At 40.8% G+C, this 12,851-nt stretch overlaps 1 protein-coding gene across 1 annotated transcript; it reads right to left on the bottom strand.

The window, feature by feature from the left end:
• Window positions 1–530: 530 nt before the first annotated feature.
• On the bottom strand, window positions 531–12,141 carry LOC103358812 (ubiquitin-conjugating enzyme E2 Q2-like). Its single transcript, XM_008283925.1, has 13 exons — window positions 11,509–12,141; window positions 10,996–11,100; window positions 9,297–9,419; window positions 8,893–8,946; window positions 8,351–8,491; window positions 7,582–7,666; window positions 6,847–6,907; window positions 6,664–6,754; window positions 6,509–6,567; window positions 6,316–6,364; window positions 6,063–6,158; window positions 4,443–4,509; window positions 531–3,275 (listed from the first exon to the last, which is right to left on the bottom strand). The coding sequence occupies exons 1-13, from the start codon at window positions 11,665–11,667 to the stop codon at window positions 3,244–3,246; spliced, it is 1,122 nt and encodes a 373-aa protein (XP_008282147.1). The 5' UTR covers window positions 11,668–12,141; the 3' UTR covers window positions 531–3,243.
• Between the last annotated feature and the right edge of the window lie 710 nt (window positions 12,142–12,851).

Here is a 12,851-nt window from a genome sequence, read left to right as displayed (position 1 = left end):
AAAAAAAAAAAAAAAAATGAAACCAGACCAAAGCATGCTAACAGTGCATAACTTTATAACCCGGCCACCGCAGTTAATGAAGCAAGGTAAAGAACCCAGTATCAGGCTAGTTCAGTCCTCAGACCAATATGTCACTTGTCAAAGCTGAGAAGGTTTTTTTTTGTTTGTTTTTTTGTTTTTTTTTTTGTTAGTCAGACGTGTAGGTGTATGAGAAGCTGTTATTCAATGCACAACAGACTTAAATACACCCAGTATTCCAAAAGGTCAGGTCGAAGGATTACAATTGTTCTGATGGCACACAAATCTGAACCGCTGCTTTTGTTAGGAATCCTGGCGTCTTTAAAAGGTAATCCAAGCAAGGTAGGATGTATTCTAAGTCCATGTGTCTCATTTATAGTATCTGACCTGCTTCAATAAATAGCACACAGTGAGGTATCACCCTGTGCACTCGTGTAGTAGGAAACCACAAGTAAACAAGTCATGAAAAAAAATGGATACATCTAGTCTAAACCACCCAATCACTCTTTGTCTTTTGTAGCTTGGGGGAAAAAATACCCACTGATATATTGACATGCAAAATACAGCAATATCAAAGAGACAGGGTAGATGTGTCCTGGACCTTCGCCCCCCCACCCTTCTCATCAAGCACGGGATAATCTGAGGGTCGGAGCCGAATCTGTGCTCCATGTATCCGATCATTCCCAATGCTCGCTTAGTAATTATCAGCCTCAATGGCAATCAGAAAAAATCTAAGTGTGTGCAATTTGACAGCAAAACACACCGCAACGCCTACGGGTAAAACAGGGGGGCATCGTTTTAAAATGGCCCAAAAAAAAAAAAAAAAGATTGACACATTCAATCTTGCATTTCATGGCGATATTCTGAAGCAATCCTTTTGCAAAGTCGAGTGTGCAGTATGTATTCCTGAGTTTGCTTCTCCAGAGAATGCAGGGGTGGGCTCGACAATGTGACCAGAATGAAGTGATTAGTACGTTACCAATGCGCATCACAACAGCTAACAACCATGCCAATGATCCATAGTCAAGTTGAGATTTTGCTTGTGGTGAAACAAGAAAAAAAAAAAAAAAAGGAGGCCGTCATATTCTGCAAGCCCAAACGAAAAGTCCGACGTGCCGAACGTGAACGAGCAGTAATATTTTATACCCATTTCTACCTGTTGTGACTGAGGTTAGTATCACTGAGGAAATTCTAAATCAACTCAAAAAATGAGGAATGACTGTATGAAATAGCATAACTAAGCTTTCTACGCTGATTATCAGGACAATATACTTAAAACAATGCAAGTAACCACACAACAGAACACCCACAACAAACGTGTAACTGCATTAATTGGAATGCTCCACACAGTTTTCTGCATATTATTCACATTACATCAAAGCCTCAGCACGCTGAGGGGGTACAGCAGTGCCGAGAGTGGTCATGAATAGTAACCAAAGAGGTGGATATGGGAAGAGCCGAGTCTATCCTGTGGCAAATCTGAACAAATATTTATCGAACCTGAACAAATATTCTGGAAAAATGGAACAGACTCCAGTTGGTCTCCCCAGGTGTGAAGCTAGAAGGTATATGGTCAAGACTATTGCTGTGAATTTGTAACTCTGGCTGCATTTTAAAACAGCCATGAGGTCAAGGAAAAGTCAGAAGGTAAAGGTCACTTTTTTTTTTTTTTTTCTCTTCTTCCCCAGACTGAAAAATTGGCAAAGTAGTCAGGATGTGAACCAGCTACAAGAACTAAGCAGGTGACTACGCTGTTAAGCTGTTAAGACTAATTTTCTTTAAAATTCAACAAGACTGTGTCTTCGCTGCATAGCCTTACTGAGGTTCATCTGGTTTGAGTGATTAGATATGAATAGACACAGCTGTGCCTGTCATTATTGTTACGGCCATTGTAGTTAGGAAGTGCTTGAAAATGAGGGGAATGGTGCTGTCACTGTTGCCAATAACATAAAGTTTACAAATCAATATAAAAAAAAAACAAAAGAACAAAACTGCAGTAGTCATTAAGCTTACATAAGAACATGGTGTACTTTTGTTTCCTTCTGCAAGAGTATCCATGAAGCAACTTTTTCTTATTCTAAATGGGTCTTGAGAAGTTGCAGTGCCCCTGCAGTTAATAGTCAAGGGTATATAGTAATACAGTCTCTGCCCAGTCAAAGACCCAGACAAGGTTACATTATAAACAATTAAATCCTTTTGCAGAAATACAAATTTACATGTTTACACGTGGAGTTAAAATCAACTACATTACAGTGTGATCCAATCCAAACACGCCCCTGCTTTGCCTGATCATGTTTGTTATGTTGCCAGACTAGCCACAAACCAAACCTCTCCTGCAGGGAGTGGTCCAGCTGCTGGTTGTGATGATGCCAGTGGTGTCCAAGTTTGGAGCTCAGCAGGATGCTGTTCTTCATTATGGGCTGTCCCACCCATGCTGCACAAAGTCTCTTCCTCCCCACCTCAGGGCTTCAAGCTTTAAAAGACAAGAGGTTGGGAAAGCAAACTAGCCTCAGAAGCATGTTATTCCAGAGGAGGGGTCTTGGCATTATAAAGATAATACATGAGCACAATATTATAGAGGCCATCCATTGAGAGAAAAGGCGGCGGTTCTTCCCACCACCAGCATTTAAATGTCCTTCCCAGCTACCACTGCGTCGTTTCAGGGAATGTCGCATGCCATTCTCAGAATCCAAACAGTGGCCAGAGAGGCAGTGTGTGGCAGCTGGAGCTTCAGACTGCCACTGCTGGAGGATAAAAGCCATGCCGCACCTTTCAACTCACAGCCAGCAAGTAACCTTGGCATGCTCAACGCCAAAACCGAATGGTGAGTTCGCGCGATATTTAGTCCACTGATTTCCTGGAGGATGGGGTGAATGTCGCAACAGGGGGGGAAAAAAAAAAAAAATCAAAAATCGAAAAAAAAAATAAATCATATTGCATCAGACAATAGATGTACAGAGAGATAAATATCTGAAGAGAGGACACCCTTGCGAGTAGCTCATGAGCTTGGATGTAAATTTTCAGGCAGGGGTGATTGTGTCTGTGTTTATGTGCTAGTTTTTGGGTGGTCACTGAATGAGGAATTTGGTTTGGAGTTTAAACTGTCATGTAGAGAGCAAAATAGTTTGCAGGATAAAAACAATATTGGTCGCAAGGAAAAGGAGGGAGGGGAAAAAAAAAAATCTAAGACATGTGGTCCCAGTGCAGGAAAGGCAACAGTCTGTATTAGCCATCCTCCTTGGGGGGTGTGTACCAGCCTAAGAAAAAAAAAACAAACAAAGCACAGAAAGACACAATGACTACAGGGTAATAATACAAAAAAAACACTACCAATAACCAATCCCACAACTATTTTCCATGTGCACTGTTTTTCTGCCTCACTGGCTTGTATCTGCAATTCCCATCATGTGTGGTTAGCGCAAGAATTAAAAACACCAGACTAACAAGGGTTCAGTGGTTGGATTCAGGACACATCTGGTTCAGGATGGCTTTCAGCTCTTAACGTTTCGGCTCTACTGCTATTAAATACAGCTGTATGTAGCCTGGCAGGGCGCGAGCAATTTACATATTTTCACCTCTACTTTTGCATGTAGTGTAGCGCTTCACAGATGTCAAGGGCAGCACACTTTGCATTCATGGCCATCCTTCTCCGATAAAAATCCAAATCCAACTTTAAAAAAAACTGTCATTTCTATTGACAATTACATGTTAAACTGCATTTTAGTATTAGGCTGTGTGTATTTGATTCTTATATGCTTGAAAACAGCTGAATATCACTTATGATTCAAAGTCACAAACCATGAAAAGACGAACATTAATCAGAGGACCCAAACATAAGGATAAAGTCTGTTCATAATTCAAATAGGTTCTAAGATTATTATTTAGGATTGACATGAGTGGATAGTTGGCATATCTATGCACATGCTCTCCTCACAGCCACAGTTTTATATATTGTATATCACTTATTGGGCTCTGATGGAAGTACGTATTAAAGCAATACCAGCACTTAATAACACCAAGTTGTTACACTCTTCATCTGACTTATTCAAGGAGAGGAGATTCTATGAACCTTATTTTTCGTGGAAGGTCATTCGAAGGTGTCGTGCACTACAGTTGACAGCCCCAAAAGCTATTGTTTAAGCATGAATCGAGTGTTTAATGACTGTATCACAAGCACATTGTACTTGCAGTTTATATCTGCACTGCCGTTGTCTATATTCTGCAAGCATTTATCCATAAAACAAGTGTATCAGTTCTATAACTTGATTTTAGCAACTACATATGTGCAACTGTCGTCCACGTTTGGTACCTACACAACAGTCCAGGCACAAATATTCCACAGCTTTGATATACAGGAGGGATTTGGTTTCAGTAAACAAGGTCAGTAATGCACCCCGTATGAAACTGGAGACAAAAACACTCACCGTTCTTTTCATGGATCTGAACCAGGGATTTGTAGGACTGCTGTGCTCTGGCAAGATTGTACTGGTTCTGCAATAAAACATGAAAATGAAGTCAACCTTCCGAGTATTTACTGGCTTTAGGATGACAGTGCAGAAAAAGGACCAGTAATGACAGCTGTTGTCTACGAGCAGAAAGAAAAGATTATCTTGCGGAGCTCCGATTTCAGCGGCAAACCTCTGTGTAGGGTTTAGGATAATGAACACACATTCTCAGCCTTGTTTGTCCATTCATACCCGACTGCTTTCACACACACACACACACATGCCTCGTCATCAACTTTCACATGAGACCTGGCTCTGCACCTGTAATTCCCCACACACACCGCTGCTGCACCAGAATGACATATGACTTTGTACAAATCCATATGGCAGCGCTTCACTGAAGAGTGCACCAAGTCTCAGTAATGTCATTCAAGAATTCAACATTTCACAGCTACAAAGACATAACGTCGAAAATTACAGCCATTCCAGCCGTCAAATAAAATTCCACCGCATCGCAGTGCAAAGCCGATAGCAGAGCATTGTGGCTTTACTGTGACAGGGTTTGGTACTCAGACCCAGCATGTCTTTACTAAGCATAAATATACATCTACATATACAGAAGTCCACAAAATTAGCTAGCAAACAACAAATGCTGGGCTTTATTTTTCTCTTTTTTAGTCACTTGGTGCCACTGAACAGCAGCTACCATGGACCACAGCTCTTAGCTGTAATTTAGGCTAAATTTATAGGCTTACAGTCAGTCGGTTTACATTTTTTCACACTTTCTTACCTACAGTACACCAATTTAGGAACAAAAGTAGGACAAACACTACTGATTCTTGCTGTATGTTCAGAACTTCAAGCATATTTTTGTGCATCAAACCCATTTTCTCACAAGTATTTAATAATATGTATGAACACATCATGTATGGCTCCTGAGGCAGTGAAGCTGGTCTGTTTCTGTGCTGCTCTCATGGTGAAAGCAACAAGTTCACCCAAAGTGACGTGATTAACCCTGGTTGAGACGGGTTATGACACTGGCTTGTATAATATGTGTTGACCTACTCACACTGACAAGCAACCAGTGGTTTACCCCAGGTCAAACCTGAAAGTGGTATTAAGGACCATTAACTAATCTGCATCAAAGCAGAACAACAAAATGGGATTTAGAGCTAAGAGACAAAGTTTCTGAGAAGGACGGAAAAAGATTTGTTTTCTTGGTACTTAAGTAATCAAACTCAAAGCAATATAGAAATCCTACTAGACAACATAAAAAGAACATAATGAGCAGTAACTGAAAATTCAAGTGCTGTCACTCAAAAGAGGAGAAGCATACACTTTACAATTCAGTTCAATTCATTAAACTTTATGTGGCCCATATCAGAGGCACTGCACTGCACATTCCACTCCGGTCCAATTTGATGAAAAATATACCACAAAGCCAACTCTGACTGCAGAAACAAGAGACTGTCGCATAGGCCACCATCAAGCACCATAGAAACCTCTGCCTGTGTAAAAGCCCCATCAGTGTGGTCGACATCATTTATCATGGGTGGCCGACATTATATCACAGACTTGAAATCAAACCTCCTCACTTACTTTATTGGCTCCAAACTGCACTCTGGCTTTTCCTTTGACTAAAGTGGCATTGATTTGCATGATGACAGACTCAATGGAATAGGCACTGCTCCAACCCTGCAATCAGGAAACCCGATGTCAATAAGATTTTGAAAATGTAAACAGATGTACTGAAAAGCAAAAAATAACAAAAAAAACAAACAACTGAAAGTAATATTTATTATCATTTGACTTAAATTTACATTGCTGGTATGTAAAAATACACGCAGCATACCTGTTTGGTGAGAAGTTCCATGCACAGCGCGCCTCCTCCAAGAACATAACTAAAGCACGAAAATGAAAGCATATCAAAGAAAGGGTTATTTCTTCTAAAAGCAAATAATCTAAACACCACCTCAGTCTCAGCTTGGTAATAGTAACTATGGATGGAAGAATCTGCAAAAAGTGTACTAAATAAATGAACTCACCCTCCAGAAAGCACGGGCGAAACTACCCGGACAAACGGCGGATCAAAGGGGAAATTATCCTGCAAGAGGCAACCAGCAAAAATGCTTCATTTACAGACTTCAAAGACTCTCAAACTGCGTTTCGTTTTTATTAATGCAAAGCCAATTTTACTCACTTTATATGAGAAGTTTAACAAAATGTAATCCATCCCTTCCTTTTCTTTCAGGACTTGTAAATCGCTGTGTAAAGGGCTATCTGGATCCACCCTGTTGGATCATTAGAACATGCAATCAGTCTGTGTTTATGCCGACAGAGAGCAAGAACTTAATACATGATACAGGATCCTAAAGTTACTTACGTCCTTAGTTTGACGTGCCATTCATACAGGCTATCATTGACAAGCTCGACTGAATAGATGCCTGCAAAAGAAATTGATTAAATGAGTCCTCAGACATCTTCCAAGGTCTAGTACCAACAGTAGTGATTTAATCCCCCCCGTTCATTCTATAAACTAGACATTGACACAGTGAGGCACAGCATTAAATGTATTTTGATGGACACGCTCTCAGTCATATCCCTTTCAGCTAATACCGCAATAGGATAGGGAATTTCTACACAGTGAGGGACTTTGAGGTGACTCTCTGCTGAGTCAAAAAAATGTTTTCCTTAAGCATTGAACAAATATCCTTTTTCTTTTGTTAAGCTGCTGTGGAAAGTGTGTCAATGTGCTTATGGAGATTACTAAAGCATACAATAGACGTCTTCAAATAACAGTAATGGGTGTAGTAACCTACAGTGCAGCCACCACACCCACATGAGGGTGGCGCTAACCCAACAAGGACAAGACGGAAAGCTTTAGGTACATTCAAATTTTACACAACTAAACTCATTCTCAGATTCTTTCCTCTGACCATGTGAATGTCATGTCTCTCATACTGCAATGCTTCATGATATAATGCCCATCTCTCATCACAAAAGGACAGAATCCACGATTTCAGTGTGTGTGGTTTGGTATCGATGCGCATATGGAGTTTTTTTTCACTCAAGATTTGCAACAAAAAAAACAAAACAGACCTTTGTGGAGTGTGCGTACCTGTCTTGTAACTCTGAGACCTGTAGATCTCTCTAAGCTCCTTCATGAGGCGGTCAGAGGCTTGGACTGAACCAGACACAGCTCCCTGGAAAATATAAAACAATTGCTAGAATAATGAAGACATGGAACACAGTGCTTTGCAGTTTACCATAGGGGCAAACCTGTCGTTTGTACTTACTGTGGCCAAACATCAAAGACAAAGCTTGATGCTACTAGACGTTAATATTTATATCAGTAAACCCCGAGAGAGAATGTTTCACTGATCTTCAAATTATTTAAATAAGTAAAATAAGTGCATGAAAAGAATGTGATTTTGGTGCCATTGTTACAAGGATATAATTGTATTTGACACATTTCAGATGCCAGGACAGATGCACAGCTGAGCCACGGAGCAGGATGATGAGGAACCTGAGAGTCTTTTCCGAGAAAAAACACAAATCTTTTCACAAGTTTATGCTGCCTTGAAGGGCATACGCTGAGAGAAATCTGAAGCTGTGCTGCATACTGCATAGAAGCACATTGAGAAACAAGTCACACTGCCCGTTGTCAGATACTATATATGTTTTAAATGTCTCATTCCTGTCTTGTTTTTCAGCTTTCTTTTTCAATACCGATCTTTAATTGTCATTAACAAGATTGCTGCTGACAATATTAGCATACATAAATGCTGCATGGAATCAAGGTAGACTCCAAAAACATCTATCGAGGTGTGATGTTGGATCCCAGATAAAAAAATAGCAAATAGTCCCTTCGTTGAATAAGGACTTACATTTAAGTGGTCCTGTCGCTGGTTCTTTCGGATCTTCTCCAGAATCGCCAGATTTTCTTTCTCGATCCCGTCATCCTCAGATTTCTTCCCGTCCACAGGCTCCTCCTCTTTCATTTCATAGTGGTCCAGATCCTCAATGTCCTGTTCATTCATATTTGATATTTTCACCATTTTTAATAATGCATGGTTCTCCAGCAGTATGTCCAACAAAACAAACAGGTCTGTGATCAAGGCCAGTGCCAAGCCAAAAAATAATACAACTTTTGGTTCACTGGAACAAAATTGATTGTTTTATTGTCAAAATGCAGGTTGAAACTATCATAATCAAGACAATATTCATGTGTACATGGGAAGGATGGAGAGAGAATAGCTCAAACATCAACATTTCTCAAACTACAGAATAGAAAAAACAATGAACAGCCTAAACTGTGTGACTAAGATAGTAAGAAAATAGGGAAGTCTGTGTCATCACTATGCACACACCACACATCCACACTGCATGAGCACTGCATTAGGTATTTAAACCAAAGATGATAACTTACTTCTCCCATTTCCTCCTCCTCTTCTTCTTCAGATGTAACCTCCTCCGTTCCATGCTATACACAAACACAGACAAGGCTTTAAAAGTCAGGCTGGATGAAGTAGACTGCAACAGACCTGCTGAGCTGACCCGCCCATATATTTTACGGAGACCACGTTTTACTGACCGGAACTACAGAAAGAGTCTATTGATCAGCTTAGGCCAGCTTCATATAACTCACCAGAGCTCCCTGTAATGTAGACTGCTGTTTCATACCAAAGTTCAAGCAGTTTGAAAGTAAACAATAAAACAAGCTAATCTAAATGAGCATGGCATAGTCATTAAAAGTTATCAAATCACGATGAGTGTCCTGACTGTACCATGCCATTAGGAGGTATTTGACGAGCGTATTTTAGGCAGACTTGCCTTTCGGTCTTGTCCCACAGGGCCTGCTGGTAGGGGCTGATCAAGCATCTCCACATCGGGATGCTGGGGAAGGTTGTACAGCCGACAAAGGTCGCAAATGAGTTTCTTCAACTGCTGCAACAGCTAGACAAGACAAACCACAATGACAAAGGGACACAGAATTACCGAAGCCATTCAAGTTTGCGAGTGCAGCTACAGAGCAATGCAACATGGCAGAAAATGAACATGTATGTATTTCATTCATATTTTGTGACAATCATATGTTCCTCGATGAAAATGGTGGGATTTGTGTGAAATACATGACCAGGAATATTTATGCCAGTCTTTATGCAGAGTTGCAGGACATTCAAATTGCAACTGTGGAACAATCTAACATTGTGCAGTGTAGCACAAAATCTAGGACTAATTATTCACATATGACTTGACACAAAGTTAGAACTTAACAAATAAGACTCACTAGAAGTACTGCAAATAAACATAAAGACTAAAATCCATTGCACTTGTGTAAAAAGAGATGGGTGAGTCATTAAGTTGCCATCAGCTTGTGTGTTTTGCTTTTGCAAATCTGATGCAATTTAAATATAGGCTACCACGCAAGCATCTACGCAACAGTAAAGGGGGGGAAAAAAAAACTCTGATCTTATCTATCCACAAAAGGCAACAAACACAACTGACACAACTTAAAAAAAAGGATGTATTCTTTATCTGAATTTAGACTAAGTTGTGGTGCAAACAAAACCTTCAGCTCAAAAAAAAAAAGAAAAAAAAAAAAGAAAACCCTGACAGCACTTCTATAAAAAGCATATTTTGAGTCCTACAAGCAGAGCATGCCGCATGAATAAGTAGGCTAACTAAGCCCAGGATGTCACCTCATACCTGGGATTACACAGGAGCTGGTGCTCACAAATATTTTGACCTCAAACGGTGTCCCAATGATCTAATGACACGGCCATTTGGCCTGCTGAAAACCTGCTTCTTGACATGCTCATCACATACCATAAGACCGAAAGGCACACACATTGATGCAGCACATGCAAGAGGCTTAGCCCATATACAACATGAAATGAGCTCCTGGTTGTGTAAAAATCTCTAACATAACATCACAATTGAAAAACTGCATTACTGGGCAGTTTGTTTAACCAGTCCAAATCCTGCCATAGTGATGCAAAAAATGTTGAGCACTTGTCCAGTCTACAATCCTAAAATAAAACCCAGACACTTAAGTGTACAATTATTAACCTCCGTCCGATGAAGCTCAACACAGCAAGCTGGCATTATGTCACTATAAGAGGCAGCCTGGTCAATACGTGCTCAGTGTAAAGTCTTGTCCTTTATATGCATACCTCAGGCATATTAGGAAAGCATTTTGCCTGAAGCTGCATCAGCTCTTACTTGAGATACACATCATACATTAAGGAATAGTCAGCTGAGCACAGGAATTAACTGTTCAATGTTAATTAGTATTAGCTTTTAGCCACCTGCTGTATCACAACCTGTCTTGTGTCAGATGTGTCACACGCTGCCTTGTAGTAAGCATTCACACGCAACACCTCACCTTATATAAGCCGAGCGTGCAGCCACTATTTTGAATGACAAAAGCTTTAAGGCAAACCTTTATTGTGCTTAATACAAACTGTCAGCGACTCCTCACAATATGTACATAATCAAAAAAAAAAAAAAAGCAGGGAAGGTTAACTACCAGGGTGCTGCCTTTTCTCACATCCTCCAGCCTCTCCAAAACTTGCGCCAAGCTCGGGTCGTCAGAGTCCACAAACCATATTGGCGGCGTAGATGGATAAGACTCCTGTAGACAGGGCAACACAACAAAAACAGAACATTTGCATTAATACATTTGACCTACATTCGCATTCCATATGCCGCAGCATTGGACAGAGTCAATAAAAACGTAAAATCTGAGTTGACGACATTAGCATTCAGGATGCATCGTTAGCTAAAAGCTAAGATTGCTTATCAACACAGATTAATGTCGTCTTGTCCGTTCAATTAAGCCCCACCGAGAGTGCGTAGCTCCCACTGACACTTGCTAATGAAACTACGCCAAACCTGTCCCGTATAGCATCAGATTATACAGATGTGGGGGTAGCTTGCTACCTGGCTAGCAAGTTAACCGGCTAACTTTAGCTCGCTAACGACCAACAAGGGGAAGTGTGTAACTAGCTAAACCCCGGCACTTGTGTTCTTGTCCACTTACCGTTATGTTACAGTGGATAATTAACAACTTTTCCCCAGTTACGTTAAACTGACAGCTCAGCTCGTCAGGCTTCCAGTCAATTATCCTGAATCGTTCGTGGTTTGGATCAAAAATGGACTCCAAAAACTTCAGTTCGGCCTTCAGCCCCGACACCGACATCTTCCACGCATCTCCGGCTGGGCCGCTGGGGAGGGGGAGAAGTCGGGACTTAGCTTGTAGCTAGCTAAAGCAACTGCGTAAATTTTAGTACAAAAACGGTTTTAAAAAGTGACAAAGAAACGACGAACCGCCCCGGTAGATGTAGCTGGGTACCCAGTGCCAGCTACGAGCCGCGTCCGGTCAAAATTCACCGCAGCCGGACTGATTTGCTAATGAAGCAGCTAAAGGCTAGCTAGCCGTCAGTTAGCGTTTGAAAACAGCGCAGTGCTTTGGCAAGCTGCTAGCGAGCTAGTCCGTTGTTGTTGTCTTTCCGTCTATTGTTGTTGTCTGCCTATGGTAACAACATTTTAAGGCTTTCGCGGTGTCCCGTGACCGTCTCCTCACCGTCCCATCGCACAGTTCTTTATTATTGACTCAACCGGGAAACAATCATACAATGTCCACGATCTGACCTAATATCCCGCTATAGGGATAGTGTTTTTCATCCCGGTGCACAACTGTAGCTGGCCTCTTGTGGGGTTTAAAGATGGCGTTCTGCAATCTCCCCGTTCCCGCAGAATCCCAGCATTCAGCGCGTTCTCAATTTATTTCATGGTAAGAAAATAAAGAAAAAGTTTATCGCTGTGAATTATTTAGTCAAACATTTATGTGAGGCTAATAGCTGTATTGTGGATTTAATTTATTTGCGAGGAAAAATAATCAGTTGACATAATGCTTCCCAGAGTACAAAATAGATGCACAGAACTTAAATATAATTGGTCCTTTCAAGTCAATTAATTTGCTTTGGAGCCACAAAGATGACTAAAACAAGTGAGGTTATATTTGAAGCAATATCTGTCATAAATAGTACTTTTGCATTGTACATTAATATGATCTAGTCAAGCACATACTTCAAATTTTTTATTTCCTTGGGATGGGATATCCACTACTGCAATGTAACTAAGTACTTCTACATCAAGTACTCTCTTGTGCTTTACTTGTTAACTCTGTTTGCAGCCCCAGGGTCAACATCACAGTCACTGTTTTTGGTCCACCACTCACGCCTTACAGCCAAAGGCGACGGCTTTTAAGGTTACCGTACCCAGGCTCTGGAACCGGCTCCCATTACACATTAAATCCTGCACAAGAGTTGGCATTTTTATATGAAAATTAAGGTCACAACCTTTTGCCTCACCTTTTAGTTC

The sequence above is a fragment of the Stegastes partitus genome, unplaced genomic scaffold, assembly GCF_000690725.1.
Source record: "Stegastes partitus isolate 25-593 unplaced genomic scaffold, Stegastes_partitus-1.0.2 Scaffold333, whole genome shotgun sequence".
Lineage (NCBI taxonomy): Eukaryota > Metazoa > Chordata > Actinopteri > Pomacentridae > Stegastes > Stegastes partitus.
Note: the sequence above shows the minus strand (reverse complement) of the source record. Positions and strands in the feature narration are given on the sequence as shown.